Below are 22081 nucleotides of genomic sequence, written 5' to 3' on the forward strand. Positions count from 1 at the left end.
TTTGAACCTTTGCACTCTTGTCCTTTGAGACTGTTGTCTTTCAAGACGGTGTTCTCGGTTGCGGTTACTTCCGCTCGCAGATGAGTGAATTGCAGGCACTTTCATCTAAGCCACCCTTTACTGTGTTTCACAATGATAGGGTTGTTCTGAGGGTACGTCCTTCCTTTCTACCTAAGTGTATGAATTAAATTTAAGCCAGAAAGTAGTTCCGTCTTTCTATCCTCCTCTCATCCTGGTAAGGAAGAGGAGCGACTCCATAGGTTGGATCCTAGGAGAGCTCTGAGCTTTTATATTTTTAGGATGTCCAGGGTCAGAGTGGACGATCAACTCTTTGTGGGATATACTGAACACCGATTGGGCCAGGCTGTTATCAAACGGACCATGTCCAGGTGTATTATCCTCACCATTACTGAGTGTTACCGATTGGCGGGTAAGGACCCTCCTGAATGGTTGCGAGCTCATTACACTAGGGGCATGGCTACTTCCACAGCCCTACAACAGGGAGTTCCTATTAGGAATATTTGTGATACAGCCACGTGGGCTTCTATCCACACCTTTTTTAAACATTACTCCCTGCATACAATCCATGTTCAAGATATGGCCTTTGGTAAGGTGGTTCTTTATTCCGCCATCTGATCGGGTACTCTACATTCTTTTCCCTCCTCCATTTCCTGGTACTGCTTTGGGAGCCTGTCAAAGATGTAGAATACGTTGGAGGACACAATCCATTCGAAGAACAAGTTACTTACCAACTGGTAATGGTCTTTCGATTGGATGTTCCTACAACGTATTCCACATCGCCCTCCCAGCCGGCCCCTCTGAAGAATTTCCTATGCGATTGCAGCTTATGTTTCCGCAAGGCTATGTGCAGTCAAGCAGGCATTGGATTGGTGCCACACGTTATGGGGGAAAAAACAAACTGAGGCTACGGGGCCGTGCGTCCTATTTATAACATCCGGTGACGTCACCCTCAACTGTGGCTTTCGAGGGACATCAACCCAACGCCATCGACGCAGGGCGCCCTCTGTCGAAAAAGTTTCCGAAGTGCACAGCTGTGGACATTACAAGTTAAAGATTTGGAATACGTTGGCGGAACATCCACTCAAAAGAACGTTACCAGTTGGTAAGTAACTCGTTCCTTGGACTGCCAAGATTTCATTTGGACCCTGATGAGGGGAGCAGTTCTTTCCGGAGTCCTCCAGTTGTGAGGTGAAGGCATGTGTTCCAAAGCAAAGGTGAGCTTGGTCCCTTAACCATTCCCAGGGACAATTGGGGCGGGGGGGTGCACAAAGCTACTGGATCAAGACCTGCATCTCAGCCAACCACACTGTTGCCCAGGACCTCACTGTGCTGCAGGACCCCGCAGGATGTGTGCCAGCCTCCACCAGGTTTGGGAGCCCAAGAAAATGACTCATCTTGCGACCCTAGAGTGGGACTCACAGCTCCTGAAAACCAGAAAAGCCAAAATTGTTGGGTTTTCAATGTCGAGCTGTGATTTGAGCGTGTTTGACGCCGACCAAACCTCCAGGACCCTTCAATGCTGCTTTTAGCTGTTCATCGTTCTTCAAACAGCTGTTTGCCTGTTCGACTCTCTTCGCCACCACACCAGCTGTCACCGCTGTCTCAGCTTGAACCAAAGACGTAACGCTGCCTTGCATTCTTCGGAGCACCATTTGGACCGCCTGCTTCTTCATTGTTACTCCGGTAAGTCGATCGACCCGTCCCGGGTGTCCCCCGAAAAATGAACTCCGAGCCCCCACATCGAACCGACTTCACTGCGCATCTTGGTTCCAGCTCAATACTGTCCAACCTTGACCGCCAGCCCAAACCTGGTGACTGCCCATTCTGCACAGCTTGAGCAGATTCTTCGAGAGCGCAGCTACCTTCCGTTCAACCCTGACCCCGAAAAGAACCTGCCAACAACGCCGAGGAGCCTGGCTTGAAGCCGGTGAACCGCTAAGACATTTGCAAAGGTATTATTGACTGGTGTCTGCCCCCCTCCGGTTCATCTTTGGGCCCTATATACTGACCAGGTCATTTTAATCCCTTCTGCAACCTCAAGAACATATCCTTTGAGCATTGTGGTATTTGCATTCACTGGCCCTCATTACGAACCCGGCGGTAAGTAATGGACATTACCGGCATGGCGCAACTAACGTGTCTGTGCTGGCCTGAAACCGTTAAAAGCGGTAAATTATGACCTCTCGGGCACGAGCATTGCGCCATGCCGATGTAATCTGCGCCATGCCGTTAACGTCCCAAAAACGTCACCTACCGGCATCGTATGCCGTGCAAGCTGCACCACCTACACCCTACCCACCGATATTAGCGATCACCGCAAATAGCGGTGACCGCTATTAGCAGTGACCGTAAAGAAGCGGATCCGGAGGTTACGCCATCGCACCGGAACAGGAAAGAGCACGGCGGCCATCTTTAAAAACACAATCCATTGCAATCCTCCACAACCAGTGCACATCTGACCCCGAGACCTGCCACAAACCTTCACCCACATCCACCCATCGCCAGAATGCCGAAAGTTGTCAAAAAATCTTGCGATCGGCTGAGGTAGGAGCGCTTTAGTAGGGAAGAATTCACCATGTCGGCGGAAACCCTACAGGAAAACGCGGACATCGTATTCTCCACTGAAATGACCAGACCGGCAACAGCACGGAAGAAGGCCATATGGGACCTAGTCGCACAGCGGGTCAGTGCAGTAGGAACAACACCCTGCACCACAAAACAGCGCCGGAAAAGGTGGGACGAACTCCGGCTCCGTGTAAGGAGCATACTGTCTGCCAACAGAAACCTGGGCATGGCAACTGGTGGAGGAGCAGACTCACCAATTAAAATGGAGCCGTGGGAGGAGATATGTGCCACAACCATTGGCATCGAGAGCATCGAGAGGGTTGGTGAAATGGAGAGAGGAGCCCTGACATCAGGTGACGCAGGTAGGTGCCTCAAATTAAGCCATGCTAAACTTCCTGAAGTCCAGTTTCATGGGAAGCACAATGTTGCCTAATAGGGTTAACGCAACACATCAGCAGAAGACTGCCAACAGGCATCATTGACCTGCACCCTGTACACATGCAGTATGCACACTCTCACTGTAGGCACCCACATTCCTGCATGCTTCTCCCACCCAAAAGGGAGACAAACCTGTATGTCACAGCCTCCAAAGTGCACCATCTAGTCATTAAAATCATGGCAGTCATCACAATGCCTGCTCAATGTCCTCAGACCCATCAATAACACTTTCCCTCCTTTGCTCCACCACAGTCTCCCATTCGGACCCAGGCGAGGACGAGACTGGCACCACACCTGCCAAGAAGGCCAGGCCCGAGGCAACACCACACCAACCCTCCACCTCTGCTGGACCAAAAAAAAAAACACAGCAGCCAAAATCGACTGCCACAACACAGGCCAGGGCAACGATAAGCACCAAGGCAAGCAGCATGGTACCACCAGCAACAGACATCCAACAACTGGTGGCCACTGAAGGGACTGTGTCTGCAGGAAGCAATACGATTGGGGAGACTGCTGCAATTGCAGCTTGCTCTGATAGTGATGTGGGGAATGATGACGATGTCATAGAATGCCCTCCCACTGCCCACCCTCATTCCCCCTACCTGGCCCCATGTAGCCTGCATGCTGATAACACACATGGGCTATCCCCTCATAACTCCTGGCCAGCCACTCCATGCCCAGTGGAAGGTGTGGAGGAGGGGAGTAGGCCAATGAACGCGCCAATGGCATCATCCAATGGCCAAAAATACCAACAGTCGCTGGACCAAATATTAACAAGGTAACACCAACTGTCCTCACTCAGCATGTGGCCGAATGTGGAGGTGCAAGTGCTGACATGCAAAAATGTGCCGAGACTGTGAAGGCAGCCATACAATCCTCCACCAAGGACATCTGTGCCGAACGTGCCACGGTGCGGCACGTGCTCTCGGAGCTTGTACAGACAATGAGGGACATGCGTCCTAGTGAACAGCCGAGTACCTCCTCCGCTGCCAGTTCTGCCCCAAGCAGCCCCCAAGCAGCCCCGTCCGCAGGTCGGCCAGGAACCTGCAGAGTACAGGCAGGAGTGCCCCGGGGGCCGGCAGAAGGGGCTTCCAATAGAGGTTCAATTCCACATGAGGCACTTCAACACAGGCATCCACGCACTTTTGCGGGGAGTTGAGGGGTGAGGAGGGAGTGGGTGTGTTAGGGAGTTGAGGGGGGAGTGGGTGTGTTAATTGAATTCACATTTACAATACAATTTTTGCTTGATCACAAATCACATGTGTGGACATTGCTCATTGCGTATGTGTGATTTATTGGTGAACAGTCCACAGTGTGCATATCCCAGACACACACACAGTGCCCCAATGTCCATCTCCATGTGACACCCCCATCCGTGTGTGCTAGAAACATTGGTTGATCAGAGTCCGACGCATGTCACGTCCCTCCTGTGCATCGCTGCCTCCCTGAGGTGCTGCCCCATCCCCACCCTCCTCATCCTCATTGTCAGGTGGTTGCAGTTCAGTGTCAGGGGCACATTCCGTCTGATGCACATATTGTGTGTCATGACACATGCCATGACGATCTTTGCAACCTTCTCATGGCAGTACAGGAGTGCCCCACCAGACCTGCTGAGGCAGCGAAACCATGCCTTCAATAGGCCAAATGCCTGCTCAATCACCACACGGGTTCGTGTATGTGCACGATTGAAGTACTCCTCGTGCTGGTTCTGTGGGTTCCGGACTGGTGTAAGGAGCCACCTCTTCAGGGGATAGCCTGCATCACCTGTATGTGGGCAACAATGTATGTGTCAGTCATGACATCAAATCTCAAATCATGACGTACCACCATGGAATGCATTCAACTCTTACTTTGTACCACTTTTACATGCACAAATGGATTCACACTATGTGACCGGTACATGTGTATTCCTCTCATGGACTGTTTTGCATGCCATCAACCAATGTATGCAGGGGGGTCCGGTGCCCTGAGAGTGCCCATCCACTGTGTTCGTTCATGGCGTTTGTTTTGGTGACCTGGCAGGTGTCCTGTGATATCAACGCTCTCATCTTGGCAACATTGCTGTCAGCCTCATGATGACCCCACTGAGCACTACTCATGTTGATAGGCACATTTTTTGGGCCTCGGTGTCTGTGTAGTGGTGTATTGATGTTTTTGTCCGGCACGTGCCTCCTTTGTGCGCAGTTATGGGGGACTGGCCTTTCAGTTGATGGTGATGGTGGTGCCGTGTATTGGCTGAAGTCATTGCATGTAGGTGCATTTCGTTGAGGTCAATGTGGTCCGAATCGGTACAATGCACTTGCAGATGGTTTTGTCATGGTTGGGACACACCTTCATTCACATGGTAGGGCTGCTTACTTCGGGGATTATGTGTACAGGTGTCAGTTGACGTTTGGGCTGCTTTAGGGTATGAGCTGGCTCCATTGCCTCTGGTACTCGCAGCCAGGTAAAGTATGCATCATTCCCCCCTCCCCCCCTTTCAGCCAGGTAAAGTATGCATTGGTACGTCAATCACCTACCCACTTCACATTTCCATGGCCATGACATGAGACTCAGCGAGTAGCCAGGATCTTGGCCCTGCATGTCGCTCCATGTAGCATGGTATTGTGGAGTTACGCAGGACCATTGAATCATGGGTTGATCCGGAGATGATCCTGTTGGAGTCACATACCATTTGCATGTTGATTGAGTGAAATAGTTTACGGTTGCGGTACGCTACCTCCATTTCATGTGGGACCACCAATTCCACATGGGTGCAGTCGATGGCACCAATGCAACCAAGTATGTCGGCTAGTGCATGGAAACCCACTTTGGTGTTTGCAATCTCCTGGGCAGACCGTGGTAAGGAAATGTGGTCGTCTGTGTGCTTGAGGAGGGCATCGAGCACTTGGATCAGTGTACGTGAGAATAATGGTTGTGAAATGCCATGCTAGTGCCCCACTGTGTGCTGGTAGGTGCCTGTGGCCAGGAAGTGGAGCACGGACACTACCTTCAGTAGGGGGGGGATGGCGGTGGGTGTTTCTATCATGCTGACAATGTCGTCGTATATCATGTCAACGATAGTGGTGATGGTGTCCCGGTCCAAACGGTACAAGGTATGGATCTGCTCAGCGGTGAGGTTGAATGGACTGGCTCGGATGCGTAGGATTGGGGGCTGCCTGCGTGGTGGCACTGGCTGTGCTGGTGGGGCTTGCTGGCCCTGCCTTGCCCTCCTCCTCCTCCTCCTGCGTCTCCTCTGTGCTGCCTGTTGTTGTTGTAGTTGTAGCACTTGCATTGCAATCAGGTCCTCTAGCCCCAACATTGCTAGTCGTATTGGAATCATTGGGGTGGGGTGTGCTCTTTTTGTACTTGGTGAGTCTGTATTGCCTCCACCTGTGCTGATTCTGTGCACCTGTGGCAGCTGGGAACACTGCACATGGCCATTTACGGTTAGTTTGCGATTGCGGAATTAGCACCATGGCGGTAAGGTACTTTACGGCCTTCGCAATGGCGTTAAGAGCATGTCTGCTTGGTTCGTGATTTGCCTACCTTTGCGCGATGCCGGTACTTACAGCGTGGAAGGTCACATGTGCGCGAGCTTGGTGCTGTTAGCGGCACCTTTAACTACGATGCCGCTAATTGCACTTTCACGGGTCATGATCGGACCTAGCGGTAAGCGATGCCGGTAATGATTTACTGGCATCGTTTTTCACTTACCGCCGGGGTCGTAATGAGGGCCACTGTCTCATTACAGAGAGTGCTTCATCTGCTATCTTTGCATATTCTGTGTTCTTTCTAAAGTATTGTGGTTTTGTATTGTTTTCTAGTTAGTTAATAGTGTTCATGGTGTGTCTGATCAAAATATATATCTTTATATAGAACCTTGATTGGACATTCCTTTTATTTTGGACTGTGATACTTTGCTGTTTGGGTTGCTAATGAAGAACTTTCACAACCCTCTTGGCTTTCCCTCTGCCCATGTTACCACAAAAGGCAAAGGCGGTATATCTCTTAACTTTGCCTGTTTTACCTTTTATGATTGTGTTGGCTCTTGGTTTGTGGAAGTGTGAGGGCTGAGTGGGCGTTTTATCCTCTACTCATCCTTGTACTAATGCAGGGCAGAAGTAAGTCCATCACAGTGGGTAAGTGAATGACTGTGGTTACGTTTGCGATTAATGTGGCAGAATGCATTCTGGGACATATAGTTCTCCAGCATGGGGTCTGGCATGGATTCACATGTTCATGAATATTCCCCGTCGTCAGGCTGGGAATCCTCGGTAAAGAAAAAACCAGTATCAGTTTCGTTTCTGATCTGTCTTTCGTAGTAATAACCAATCACTGGTCCCTGCGTCATACTGACCACAGCCAATGACTGCCCTCTACCTAAGCACCGCCTCTGGCAGCCATCTTCAGATTTTTACCGCACTTTCATGTGTTGGGATCCTCGTGCTATTGCTCTCGAGCATTAGTGCTATTTTTTTCACGTTTTTTCTCAAAAACTTCATTTTTTCGGTCAAAAGAGCCTCAAGCTCCACCGACTCTCCATCCGATCAACGGGGACCCGTGTCGGATTCGTCTGCGCTCCTCAAGGGTGAAGATTTCGTCGAGCTACGCTTTTGGAGGACTCCAGAAGTTTCTCAGGCCCGGTCATGGCCCAGGAGAAGGGAAGCTCGACGCCCGGAAAGCTGTTCAGGGTCTGCCCTGGATGCCAGCTGCAGAACGTCTTCAAGGAGGACGAACACTCTTTTTGTCTTTACTGCCTACATGAGGACAAGACGCACGTGGAGAAGGACTGTGCGTTTTGCGGCAACATGTCGGAGCGGACCATGAAGGACCGCCATCAACGTCTCGCCAGCTGGCTGGAAGGGAAGAGCCCGTCCGGCGAGAAGAAGAGGAAATCCGAGCGGTCTTCTAAGACCTTTGAGGACGCCCCGGCGACGGGGGTCCAACATAAGGCCAAGCACCGCGAGTCCGCTGGCACCGGGAGCGCCGAACGGTCGGGCTCTACGGGCGCCAGGCTGGGCGCACCCTCCCCGGCACCATCAACCACGAGCCAACGCTCTGGGTCGGGTAAGAGGAAGGCCGAGCACCCGGCGAGGCTCCTAGAGAGGCCCCGGTCGAGCTCGAAGGCGGAGGGGGAGCGAGGCACTGTCCCCCCCCTCAAGGATAAGGCGGTGAGCGCACCTAAGGTGGTGAAGGCCTTACTCCATCCGGCCAAGCCCTCTATCGAGTCTGTCGCGGCGGCCCTGGCTCAGCCTGTGGAGGCTACGCCAGTGGTGGCGACCTCGGGGCTCAGAGTCTCCCTGCCACCTCGGAGGGAGTCCTCTTTTGTGCCCATCGATAGGACCCCCGTGAAACCCCCCGTGGGGAAGAAAAAGGGGGGGCAGGGCGTCGTCGTAGATTCGGCCTCAACCTCGGAGGAGGAGCTGGTCGAAGTCTTAAGCCACGGCCTCGGCGTGGAAGAAGACCGGCCCGTCGGGATGGATCCCGACGCAGGTGACGACGACATCGTCGAGGGTTCCGACGGGGCCCCTGATCGCCCGTCCGATTCCCCTCTGCCAGCGCCGCGAGACAGCTCGGCGGCCATTTTGTTGGCTATACAGTCCTTATGCTCAGAGATAAGGACGAGACTACCGTTGCCGACGGAACCTCTCCCGTCGGGGGACCCAGAACCGGGACCTTCTGGGGTTCCCCCTACCAAGAAAAGAAGGATCCACCCTCCTCCTCCTTTTCAGCCGTCGCGCCCCTTCCAGCCCTCCTCCCCGTCCACCCGAGGGGATGATACGGGGACTGACACGGCAGCGACGGGTAAGGACGACGAGGTATACGACGAGGATGTACCGTCGTCGCCTCCCACCAGGGCTTCTCCGCCCGACGAGATTGGATCGTTCCACTCCATGATTGCCAGGGCATCCAAGCTTTTCCAACTCTGCCCTGAGGAGAAGAAGAAGGAAGGTTTCCTTTATCAGCGGCGCGAGGCCAAGAGGAAGACGGTCCTCGCAGTGCCTCTATTGGACGACATTTGGGATGAGGGCCTCACCCTCCTCAAGAACCCTTCCACGACGCCAGCTAGAAGAGACCGGTACGAGAAAAAGTACCGGGTCCCGGACACGGCCCCCCTGTGCCTCCGGGCGCAGCCTACCCCGGACTCCGCCGTCTCCGCGGCGGCCAGGAAGAAAGCGGGGGGGGTGCGGCCTCCACATCGACTTCCCCACCGGACGGCGAGGGAAAGAAATTGGACGCTATGGGACGCAGAGTCATCTCGTCTGCAGCGACGACGATTAAAGCTGCCAACGCCTTGGCTATCGTGGCCCGATACGACAGGGAGCTCTGGTACAAACTGGCTCCCCTGCTGGACTTCTTGCCGGACGACAAGAGGGCAGAGGCCCTGGAGATCCTGCAGGAAGGTGAGGTGGCTTCGGACCACGCCATTACCGTTGCGACGGACATCGCCGACACTGGGTTCCGCCAGTTGGGCAACGGCGTTTGCCTTAGGCGGCGTGGATGGCTCAAGGCTACGGACTTCCGTCAAGACGTTCAGACCAGAGTCCTGGACATGCCCTTCGATGGGAACAACCTGTTTGGGAAAACAGTGGACGATTCCCTTCAGGCCATTAAAGCGGACACCGAGACGGCCCGGGCCCTTGGAGTTCTGCAACAACGATGGACGCCCTTTCGGAGCAGCGGGGGCAAGGGCGCCTCCAAAGTTTCCGACGGCGGTTTCTCCTCCTACCGTCAAGCAGCCCGCTCGTCGTCTCAGGAGGCCTACAGAGGACGAGGCAAGTCTGGCGGACCCCGCCGTCGTCGCCAAGGACAAGGCGGCAAAGCCTCGTCGAAGCAGGATTGAACCGGCCGTGGGGTCGGGCCCCCACCGAAGCACCCCGGTGGGAGGCCGGCTGGCGAGCTTCGTCAGCGTGTGGGAGTCCATCTCCACCGACCGTTGGGTGCTGGACGCCTTGGCCCGGGGCCACGCGCTCGTGTTTCAAAGAAAATGTCCGCGCGTCCCCCCCGTGGCCAGGAAAGAACTTCACGTCCCTCAACTTCTCCTGGAGGTAAAGGCGATGCTCAGGAAGGGCGCCATCGAACTCGTCCCAAAGAGGCTTCGGGGCTCCGGAGTTTACTCGAGATACTTCCTCGTGAAGAAGACTGGGGGATGGCGCCCCATCCTGGACCTGCGACGTCTGAACAAGTTCATCAAGGCGCAAAAGTTCCGGATGGTCACCCTCCAGCACGTCCTGGGTCAGCTGGAGGAAGGAGACTTCCTGTCGTCGTTGGATTTGGAGGATGCCTACTTCCATATTCCCATCCTGAAGGGGCACCGAAAATTCCTCAGGTTTGTGGTCCAAGGGCGTCATTACCAGTTCAAAGCCCTCCCCTTCGGACTACGGTCGGCACCCAGGGTGTTCACCAAGTGCCTCGCACCGGTGGCGGCGCAGCTGCGCCGCGAAGGGATCCACGTCTACCCCTACCTGGACGACTGGCTCATCCGAGCCAAGACAAGGGAGCTCGCCGTGGTTCACACGGCAAGGACCGTCCAACTTCTCACAGACCTGGGATTCTCCGTGAACTACGCCAAATCCCACCTGGTACCCGCGCAAGACGCTCTGTTTCTGGGAGCGAGGCTCAACACAGTGTCCCTTCTGGCCTCCCCGTCGGAGGAGAGGACCAGGACCATCCTGGGCAAGGTGCAGCGGATGTTGGTGGCCGACGCGGCCGAGGTGAGGTCCATCAAGTCCCTCCTCGGAATGATGTCTTCCTGCATCTACCTCATTCCCATGTGCAGGCTCCGGATGCGCCCGTTGCAGGAGTTCCTGGACGCGCGCTGGATCCAAACGACGGGCAGCTTCGAGGAAAGGATCACACTCAACGAGAGTTTCCGACGAGCGATCCGGTGGTGGGGCACCCGCGTGCATCTGACGGCGGGCATGGACTTCCAGACCCCAGCCCACCAGGAGACAGTGACCACGGATGCCTCCCTGGAAGGGTGGGGAGCGCACACCGAAAATCTGCACGCAAGAGGCCTTTGGCTCCCGACGGAGAAATCCTTACATATCAACGTCCTGGAGCTCCGTGCAGTGTTTTGGGCCCTCAGGTCCTTCCTTCCGTCCCTCAAGGGCAAGGTGGTGAGGATCTTCACCGACAATACCACCACCATGTTTTACATCAGGAAACAGGGCGGAACCAGGTCCCCAGCACTGTCCAAGGAGGCGCAGGACCTGTGGCATTGGGCAGTCGCCCAAGGGATGTTTCTGGTGCCGTTTCATCTGGCAGGGATAAAAAACACCATCGCCGACTCACTCAGCAGGGAGCTGCGCTCGTGCCACGAGTGGGAACTACGGCAGGATCTAGTGGATCGCCTCTTCCGACGGTGGGGCACACCCCAGATCGACCTGTTCGCGACGGCAACGAACTCCAAGTGCCGGAGGTTCGCCAGCAGGTTTCCCCAGGCGAGGAGCATGGGCGATGCTTTCTCGTTCCCATGGGAGGGCCTGTTCCTCTACGCGTTCCCTCCTTTGCCACTGCTAATCCGGCTCGTCAACCAGCTCAAGAGGTCACGGTGCAGGATGATCCTCGTCGCACCTGCGTGGCCGAGGCAGATATGGTTCCCGGACCTTCTGGACTTGTCAGCGTCCCCGCCAATCAAGCTGCCAGTGGACGCGGATCTGCTCTCCAGGGAAGGAGGCGCCATCCTCCACCACGACCCGAAATCGCTGAACTTGCAGGCCTGGCTCCTGCAGCGCTAGAGTTTGGAGGATACGACATACCGGCCGACTGCAGAGAGGTTCTTGCAAAGGCCAGGGCGTCCTCGACTCTTAAATGCTACGGACACAAATGGAAGAGGTTCTCTGTCTGGTGCCACGCACAGAAGATTAACCCTCTACGGATTACGGCTCCCCAAGTACTGCCGTACCTGCTGACGCTGGCCAAAGCTGGACTGGCACACGCGTCCATCAAGATTCATCTTGCTGCGATCTCCCGATACACCAGAACCACGGGGCGGACGTCCTTGTGGTCTCATCGTCTGGTGAAAGAGTTTATGAAGGGACTGTTCAGATCGTTCCCGCCGGTGAAGGCTCCGGCCCCGGCGTGGGAGCTCAACGTGGTGCTGACCAAGCTCATGGGACCTCCGTTCGAGCCTCTGCACTCGGCCCCGTTGAAGTTTCTGTCGTGGAAAACAGCGTTTCTTGTGGCCATCACCTCCGCACGACGGGTGGGAGAGATCCAGGCCCTTTCCTGCAAGGCCCCGTACTTGACTTTTCACGACACGAGGGTAGTGCTCAGGACGCACCCCTCCTTCATGCCCAAGGTACCGTCGGACTTACACCTCAACGAACCCTTGGTGTTGCCTGTATTCTTCCCGTCGCCTTCGTCGCCGGCTGAGAGGACTTTGCACTCGCTGGATGTGGCTAGAGCGCTGAAGTTCTACGTAGACCGCACAAAGTGTTTTCGGAAGACGTCACAACTCTTTGTGAACTTTGGACCTGTCAATCAGGGGAAGGCTCTCTCGAAGGCTTCCATTTCCAGATGGCTCTCCGGCTGTATCATGTACTGTCACCGGTTGGCAAACCGACCGCTGCCTGGCCGTCCGAGAGCCCATTCCACCAGAGCGATCGCAGCTACCACGGCGTTCCTATCTGGTGTGCCCCTGCTGGACATATGCAGGGCTGCTACGTGGAGGTCGACGCACACCTTCACGAAATTCTACTGCGTCGACCGGGATTCCAGGGAGGAGTCCAGGGTCGGCCAAGCAGTGCTGCGCAACCTGATCGCCTGAGGTGAGCCTGGTGAGGAGGTAAGATGCTTAATGTTGAGTTTGATGTGATGCTTAATGTTGAGCCTTTGCCACCTCCCGTGGTTGTGCATGTGTGTACTGCTATGTATTCTTTATTCATGAGCATGTGAATCCATGCCAGACCCCATGCTGGAGAAGGAACAAGTTACTTACCTGTAACTGTTGTTCTCCAGCATGGGTCTGGCATGGATTCACATGCGAACTCTCCCGCCTACCCCTCTGCGGCTCTTCACTTGGTCATACTGCCACTTCACGTGCTTCCAAATCTGAAGATGGCTGCCAGAGGCGGTGCTTAGGTAGAGGGCAGTCATTGGCTGTGGTCAGTATGACGCAGGGACCAGTGATTGGTTATTACTACGAAAGACAGATCAGAAACGAAACTGATACTGGTTTTTTCTTTACCGAGGATTCCCAGCCTGACGACGGGGAATATTCATGAGCATGTGAATCCATGCCAGACCCATGCTGGAGAACAACAGTTACAGGTAAGTAACTTGTTCCTTCTGTCTCACATTCTGTACTGAGTGGGGCAGAAAGATTCTCAAATAGTCTTTTGGCCCCTCTGGACTGTGTTAAAGTGCAGATGGGGAAATGCATTTCTATTGGGCATGTTTACTTAACGATGAAGAGTGTATTCTAGAACATGCTTGATCTTCTTTACTGAATGAGAAAAGTTCATTCTGGGAAATGTATTTCTAATACGCATGTCTACGTAATGAGTAAGATTGTATTCTACAATATGCCTGATCTTTTTTTGCTGAATTAGAAAAGTTTTTTGTGGGAAACAATCATGTGGTGCATGTGTACTTAGTGAAAGAGCTAGCTAGCAGTCTGGCATGTGTTTTAAGGACATAGGGCCTCATGAGTACGGTAGTGGTGGTAAAGCAGCTTGATAAATCCTGCAGAGTCATCACTAAACCCCAGTAAAGTCTCCTCTCCTGCAGCCTGGGGAAGGCAGCCACTACCTGATCCTAACCCTGGGGGTGATATCAAGAGTGAGGATCACATGGGAGGAGAGGGCTGTCAGGGAGAAGTGGTGACTCCTTTAGGTGAGACACAGTATTCATCTTTTTCTGAGAATGAGAGTCAGATAATTCCTAAATATTTAATGGCATGCTATCCATGTACAAGTCCCTCCATAATAATTACCCATAGAACATGTTATGTGAAATCATCTATGCAGGTTTGTGCTTTAGGAGCTCAGGAATAAAATATCTCCCTTAGGTAGAAAACCTCATTCCAATGTTAAATTACAAACCCATTTCACAACCTGCCCTTACTCTGACAACTCTCCAATTATAAGGCGGTCAAAACGAACTAACTATAAAATAGAAGAAACTAATGTTGCAGATGTACAATCCACTATGGACTTCAGTAACCGTAATTACTATGGTACTGGGGCGAGGAAGAGGGGCTCAGTCAGTGATGATTAACAGTGCTGTTAAGCAGAAAGTGCGGTCTGGTTGTTACAGGCCAAGGCACTTGAGAGGGACATTTAAACTATGGAATGAGTTTCACCTGAAGGAAGGAGAATTGGAAGAATCAGATGAAGCAGCGGCTCCCTGAGATGCTAGGACTGCCATAGAAAGAGGAGGAGGAAGAACACCAGCTGATCCTGACTCTAGGAATGCAGGCGATCAGCAGTGCATAGGACGCACAGCGGGAGAAGAAGCACAGCTGAGAGGGAGAAGTGCTCCCAACTCAGCATATGGCATCCTGTTTTGTGACAACCTGCGGAAAAGACTGTCGGAGGTGTCGGAGCTCCTGGGAACAGATGCACCGCCCACCAAAGGTATGCGGTAGCTGGAGATAGCGCGGGCCAGAAGCAGGAGGTCTGCTGCTGAGCTGAACGCGAGGAGGAGAAGCTGCAGAGAGCCGGTGAGTTAGCTGGATGCTGATGCTGATCCTGGGGTCCACCGAAAGGGAACACTGTTAACCAATGATAGTTTTGGATACCGAACAAGTAAAGAGACGTTAAAGAGATGGTGAGGGCATAATTCTCCCCAAGTGGGATGCCATTTGGGGGAAATCTATAACCCGCATTGCCAACAGCTAGGAGGCTGTGAAGAAACCACACAGAGGCAACACGGGCACAACTCTCCTTATAGGGGACACCTACAGGGGGCAATTTGTAACCCACAGTGCCAACAGCCAAAAGGCTACCGAGAAGAGGATAAGAAGCAATCTGTAAACCAGTCTCCTATCTTGAGTTTCAAGTTTGTGGAAAACTGGAACCCACTTTGCCAAGAGTCAAGAGGCTATAAGAGGCGGCAGACATTGTTCAGTCTTCCTCACAAGAAATACTGGTGTGGGGAATCGTGGAGAAAGCATTACCACTAAGAGTGTTTGTAGTTGGAGTTTTCTTTCTGGCAGGTGACTAAACCAGGAAATGGACTGTAGTAGTTAGTCCTGGCAGGCAAGTATACCAGGAAAGAAGATCATTTGAAGGAGAGCGTTTGTGGAAAAAAGGTGTGGTGGAAAGATCTTACTAATGCTAGCAGACTTTTGACACATTGTTGTCTCATCAAAAGTAGTTGCTGCACTATCCTGACGAAAGTGTTATTTGAAGAAATCTCCATCCGCCTTTTTGAAAAACTGTTACATTATGAAAAGTAGCTGATGTGCTATCCTGACAAGTGTTTCATTTGAAGAAGGTGTGATATGCTGATAATTGTTTGCCATTTTGAAGAGAACAATCATTTTGGTTTACGAACTTGAGTTTGGTGAAAGTCATTTGCCTCACTAAAAGGGATACTCTGGAAACCATCAGTTGTTTTGGATTTGTGAACAAAAATTGGGGAAAGAGACATTTGCTTTACAAAGTGAAAGGACATAGTAGATGGAAAGACTTGTTATGCTACAGTGAAAAGAACTTTGTTGAACCAGAACTTTGCTCAAAGAGCTCCTGAATTGATCCAGGGGAAGGGAGTCCAGCCCTGGTCACAAGGAGTACGTTTTGAAACCTTCCAAGTTGAAACTGGTGTATAATGTTGTTGTGTATATTCGTGTGAGGGTCAGATACTTTTTGGGCACTAGGTCATTTTTGTTTAGCTTTCGTTTGCCAGGCAGTGACCTCTTTGTTTGGTTAGAGAAAGATAGGGGTTTATCCCACCCTTTTTATCGAATAAAATGGCAACTCTCTAGAAAACTATACTTTTGTGTCTGTCTCGTATTTCTGATACCTCACACAGCGTAACTCCATTACTTTACCACTGTACTAAAGGTTTGCTGGTGAGGTGGAGGATTTTCCTCCAGCAAAACGTTGCAGGTAAATCCGCTGCCCTACTGCCACCTTACTACCAGAAATCAGTGGTATTACCACCCGTGAAATCCCCATTGAGCCCTTTGGACTTAATAAAAGGAGAACTTGCAGCGCCCAGTGATAAGTGGCGATAACAGTAATTCCGTTTGGCGGTATAATATTACAGATATACCACCAAACTTGTAATGAGGCCCATAGTGTCTCGGCATGAGAGCCACTACCTAGGATACACAGCTCTTATTTGGTGCACGACCTGCACATGTATATAAGGCTATAGCTGGCACACATGGCTGGACCTGGGCTTAGGCTGGCTGCAGAGGGTGCATTTTGCTGCACCTGGTGTAAGGAGTATGATGCTTAAAAACAGGTCATAATATGTACCACAAAGACATTGCTTTCATTGTTAATTTCTTGTGCCTTAAAGGGTTATGTGCTTACTTGTCCTTAGAAAACTGTGGAGCTTGCATAAAGCACTCCTTCATCCATGTTGTGTTTTTCTTCATTTTCAGCGCAAAAAGGCTGTAAACCTTAATGTCAACATTCTGGACTTGAGCAGTGAATTCATTGCAGGAGCACATCTTCCAAATAAAATTGACAAGAAAATCTTGCCACCTCATATCCAAAATAGTTTTTCTTTGGATGGAAACTACTTACAAATTGGAGGATTATACGCAGACTCACCAGATGATTTGGTAAGTCTATGACTATTAACATATCAGCTTTAAATATACTCTCTGTAACAAATGGGTAAGAATGATTGGTGATCTCGTTACTGTGTGCAAAATGAAGGAAAACCACTTAAATAATATGTGTGTTATTCTAAAATGGAAGCATGTTCTGCTTCTGCCCATTTTAGCATTCTTCTTTTTTATAATAAATAAATAATAATAATTTGGCATTTATATAGCGCTATGAACCCTCAGGTATCTGAGCGCTGCTTAGTATTACCCACGGTGTGTGGTGCTCATTTATCGACCTCGGAAGGATGAAAGACTAAGTTTGGCCCTGCCGCTGCATTAGCAGACTCTGCACCGATGTTAAAGCGAGTGCTCTACTCACTGTGCCACTTGACCGGCACAGTGAGTCCACTTAATCCTCTTTTTATTAAATGTTTGCATTGTGAACATAAAACATATAAACAATCAAATTAAAAATACTCCCACCTTCCTCCCCTAATGTAATCATGGACACAGCATCAAAGTGACAGCCCATCAATACCTGCGTAAACTACGAATACACTGTTTTGACATTAGCTTGCACCCATTGTTTAGTTAGGAGCACTCTTGAACCCATTTCCTATTCCACAATATTCCCATTACAACTCCCAGTCAAGTCTCTCCAACCTCATCTGGCTCAGTTACCTTCTGCTTATCCCTGGCCTGTTCCCCATTTACTTGTGAATATCCCCCATTCTTCTTGAAAGGCTCCCATGTCATCTCGTATCAGGTATGTACATTTTTACATTGTGAAAATGTCCATTACTCTGTGCAACAATTCCTCCTTATTTGGCAATGTTGGACTTTTCCATTTGTGTGCCACTGTCAATCACCTGTCAAAACTCGGAAGACTGTGCATGCTTCCCATACCCGGAGCAACAATCATGGAAGGCACGTTACTTGTAGGCTCACTAAACGCAAGGTTTATCCAGCCATTCGACGGAGAACACGACGTTCCGCCGCCCTGTTCCTCCGTCGTTGGAGGTTGCCCAGGAAATGGGCCGTTACAGCCAGCTGTTAAAAGGGTAACGCCTCTGCAGCTTCCTCATCCGGCATTGTGTCAAGTGATTCAGACAATCAATGGCTGCTCAGTTCCTCATTCCCCACACAAACTTTAGAGTTATTCATACTCTAAACTTTGCTTCTGTTTGAAGTTGCTACCAGACTATTTTGTTTTCCGTGGTTCCCGACCTACCTTCGTCTTGTTCCAGTCTGCCTTCCCGTGTACCGACTCCTGCTACATTACACGGACTGCTTTGGAATTTCGCCTTGATCCGTTCTAACTCCCCTAGTATTGACTCCTACTACGTTAAATGGACTGATTTGGTATTTCGCCTTGCTCCATTCTGACTTCGAGTGTACCAACTCCTGCTACGTGAGACGGACGTCCTTTTCTGAATACCCACGTACTGACTGGAAACTCACCTGTATTGGATCTCAGCATTGATCACCGTGCACTTCAGAATGCTCTGCAGCCGGTGCACCATCCGGACTCCAGTGCGTCCCTCGTGCTGCCCGGGTCAGTCTCCCTTACTAACTAACCTACCTTTTATTTTTTGTTTTCTCCCGTCGTTCTCTACTGTATCACACACTTCCATCCTCATCCTAGACGTCTGAGAAGGAACAGTAAGGAACTCCTTTCTCCAATTGCCTGACCTTACATTATTGGGAATCAACCTGATACTTAGTCGAATCTCTTGTTCTGTTTCTGTACGGATTAGACCCTGGGATAATCCCACACCATCATCTCTAGAAGGGAAGGGAAACAAGTGGTTATATCTCACCTTTTCTTTTCGGTTTACTGTCGTATACCTAACTACCACTGACCTGTGTTTTTTCCTTTTCAGCTGGTATGGCCGTGCGTTTCCCACCCGCTCTTTTAGGTGATCAGTTACTTTGTCTGCTTACTTCACTCAGCAAAGGGGCATATCGCAATAAAGAGTTTTTCCCTCCAGTGACGGGGCCTAGGTTTCATAACCTCAGGCTCATCTATCAAGTCAGAAGAATAGGATTCTGAAGCCTTGCCATCCCACACCAACTCGTCACCAGAACGGTGAGTGACATCACCTTGCCCTCAACAGTGAAAGAGGCTCAGCTTCACCTCACTGAGGAGGCCCAACAAGGCCGAAACATGTCTGGGGTTGCTGATGATACTCTTGTTAAGAGGATAATAGCCTAGTATATCGCTGCTGGGACCGCCCATGTGGGTGGGACAAAGACTGATATGCAAATGGATATTTCTCCTCTGTGAAGGGAGCAGTGAGCTAAAACGTGGTTGTAGATCCTCCTGAGTGGAAGAAATTCCATAGAACTGGGCATTTGACACTCCTTTGAAATGTTCCTTTCAAAATGCTTTCTAGTGGATTTGAACATCCCAGAGCCCCCCCTTGCCGGCCAGACTGACTCACTGGTTCACTGTGCGGCTGCTGAGATGTGCTTGCGAGGAGCCAGCTTCCCCTTCTGGGCAGAGTCTTATTAGGTCTCCCCGTCGGCTCTCCTGTCCTTGGCTGTCGAGACCTGCGCAGCTTTGCAGGACCGCTTCCCCTCGCACAGCCCCACAGCGCACCATCTGCTTTCTCTCTTCCAGAGTTCTTCTCCTCCGATATCGAATGCCACCAACCTGCTTCTGGAGAGCGTCTCTCATTCTACCCACAATCCTTTGTGGGATTTCCTCTGCCAGCTGTCACGCTTCCTGCCCCGCGAACTGTGCAGCCTTCGAACTCCATCTTTGTTCCACTTGCTGCAGGTGATCTGGGAATTTTAAGGTCCTGTTCAGCCAATTAGGTTGAGGGCAACTAGATTGCACATTATTCTTAAGGTCACATTTCCTCCACATTAACTCTTTGCTTCTCTTCTTCGTCACAGTACCTGAGGCTTTCTGGGACTTAGAGTTGCAGTAAGTTTCAACTGATTTTAAGTCATGTTGTTGAACAGTTGCAATTAAAATACAATTACCAAAAACAACCGATATTTCACAACAGTATGCCATCAAAGACTCTGGAATTAGGGTTTCCTCCTCACAAAATGGGGAGAAAACCATGTTGCTCCCGCCAGAGCCACCACTTCCCCCCTGGTATTCATCTCCTCCCACATGATCCTCCTTCCTGACACCACCCTCAGAGTCAGGATCAGGTTGCGGGTGCCTTTCCTTAGCTGTGTGGGAGGAGACTACCAACGGGGAATCAGTGATGATTCCGTAGGATTTCGTCACAATAGGGAATTGCCAGGTGGACACTTTTTCGTTATCCCCTCCCTTTTGCCAGATTGTTCATAACGCTTCCAAAGTAGGGTGGAGACGAATTCTAGTCGGGATTCTGTTTATCGGTGACCATAATAAGACTCTTACTTTCTTGGGGTGCATTGCACTATCCTCAAGATACGTCCAATACCTTCCTAGACCATCTCTCGTATAGTTGGGCCGCTTTATATTCAATAAAGAAGTCTGGGAACCCAAATCTCCCATGATCCTTAGAAAGGGTTGGTCTCTCTCTCTTATTCCTGGACTTTTTACTTTGCCAAATGAATCTGTATTTTATATAGTTAAGGTCTTTGAAGACTCTCTCTGGCAATCAGGATTGTATCGAGGAGAACAAATAAAACGGGCGGGAAAGGACATTCATTTTAATTGATGTCATCCTCCCAAATCGGGATAGGATGAGTCTACCCCACCTGCTAATATCCTTACGCAAGTTCTCCAGGAGGAGGTCATAGTTCATGGGCTACAATCTTGTTAAGTCCTTGGGAATTGCAAACCTCAAGTATGTAATTGCCTCCTTTTCTATTCTAATCCCTAGCCCTATTGTGTCTAGATCTCCACATTAATACTGTATAGCTATTTGGGTGTTTTTTCTTGTTTGGACATATTGATCTTTAGGCCGGAGAATTTGCCAAAGGATCTGATGGTTACCATCAGCTCTTTAAGTGTTTCGTCAAATCCCACCAAGTACTCCAGGATATTGTCTGCAAATAGTGACCGTATAAACTCAATGTCTCCACATTGAATTCCTCTGATTGTAGGGTTTCCTAGACTAATGGCAATTGCTACGGGCTCTTTGGCCATTGCATATAGCAGCAGGGACAGGGCCTGTTTAGTGCCTGTGGATAATTTGAAGGGGCGCATCATCACTCCATTCACCTGTACCCTTGCTGTTGGTGAGCTGTAAAGCGCTCACGCCCATCTCCAAAAGTTCTGACCCAATCCATTTCTTTCCAAGATCGTCCCCAAATAACTCTATGCCACTCGGTCAAAAGCCTTGTCTGAGTCTAATGAGATTGGGCATGCTTCCTGTCTCTGTTTCTTGGTTAGATGGATCATGTTCAGTGTCTTTCTAATGTTGTCGGACCACCATCTACCCTTTATAAAGCCTGCCTAATCTCCATGAATCGTGGATGGTAGAACCCCATCCAGTCTTTTCCATGGTATTGTAGCCAGCATTTTTACGTCTGTGTTTAGGAGGGAGGTCGGCCTGTATGAGGAACATGATTTGGGGTCTTTTCCTTCCTTAGGAATGATTACTATTATAGCCCCCCGCATTGATTCTGGTAGCTTGCCTCCTTCTAAGACTCCATTAAAGACTCACCAGATATGGGGCCAGCGTTCAGCGAAATAATTTATGGAATCTCGCAGGGAAGCCATTGTCTCCTGGAGTTGTACATCCCTTCATATCCTTAATAGTCTTAATCACTTCCTCGTCTGTAATGGGGGAATCAAGAAGCTCTGAGGTCTCCCTGGAGATCTTCGGGATTACTAACGGATTCAAAAAGTCGATGTGACTGCCATCCCCTCGATATTCTGCTGAGTACAGATAATCATAGTATTTGCTAAATCTTTCCCCTATCCTCTGGGTGCCATAGATTATCTGGGAATTTATGGGCTGGATTGAGGTTGCTATTTTAGAATTCCTTTGTTCTCTTAATTTCCAGGCCAAAATGATGTCTGCCTTTTCCCCTTTCATGATATTTCTGCTTTAAGAATAGTCATTTCTTTTCTGTCTTGTGGCCCATCAGCCCCTCACCTGGGATTCATATGTTTTATTCGCCTTTGGGTTAGCTCGGTTAACGTAATTCCTACACGGGCCACCTGGCTGAGAGTTTCTATTTTCTTCCTCAGAACGGTTTCATCTCGTTGTCTTTCTCTTTTCTTTTGGACGTCTACCCTAATTGGCTCTCCCCTTTATAGTGGCTTTGAATCCCTCCCATACCATTGGGGGGCCTCACTTGTACGATATAGTTATGTTGGAAGTATTCCTTAATTTTTTATTTTATTTATTGCGCAGTTAGTCACATAAAGGACGTTTTACATATGAG

At 50.6% G+C, this 22081-nt stretch overlaps 1 protein-coding gene across 2 annotated transcripts in view; it reads left to right on the forward strand.

The window, feature by feature from the left end:
* Positions 1-22081, forward strand: part of MIPEP (mitochondrial intermediate peptidase) — a 1848751-nt gene that overhangs the window by 379137 nt on the left and 1447533 nt on the right. For both annotated transcript variants that reach the window (XM_069639422.1, XM_069639423.1), the window contains exon 6: positions 16568-16750. In XM_069639422.1, the coding sequence (XP_069495523.1) occupies positions 16568-16750 (183 nt within the window). The remainder of the gene's footprint in view (positions 1-16567; positions 16751-22081) is intronic.

The sequence above is a fragment of the Ambystoma mexicanum genome, chromosome 7q (genome assembly GCF_040938575.1).
Source record: "Ambystoma mexicanum isolate Mex_15411 chromosome 7q, UKY_AmexF1_1, whole genome shotgun sequence".
Lineage (NCBI taxonomy): Eukaryota > Metazoa > Chordata > Amphibia > Caudata > Ambystomatidae > Ambystoma > Ambystoma mexicanum.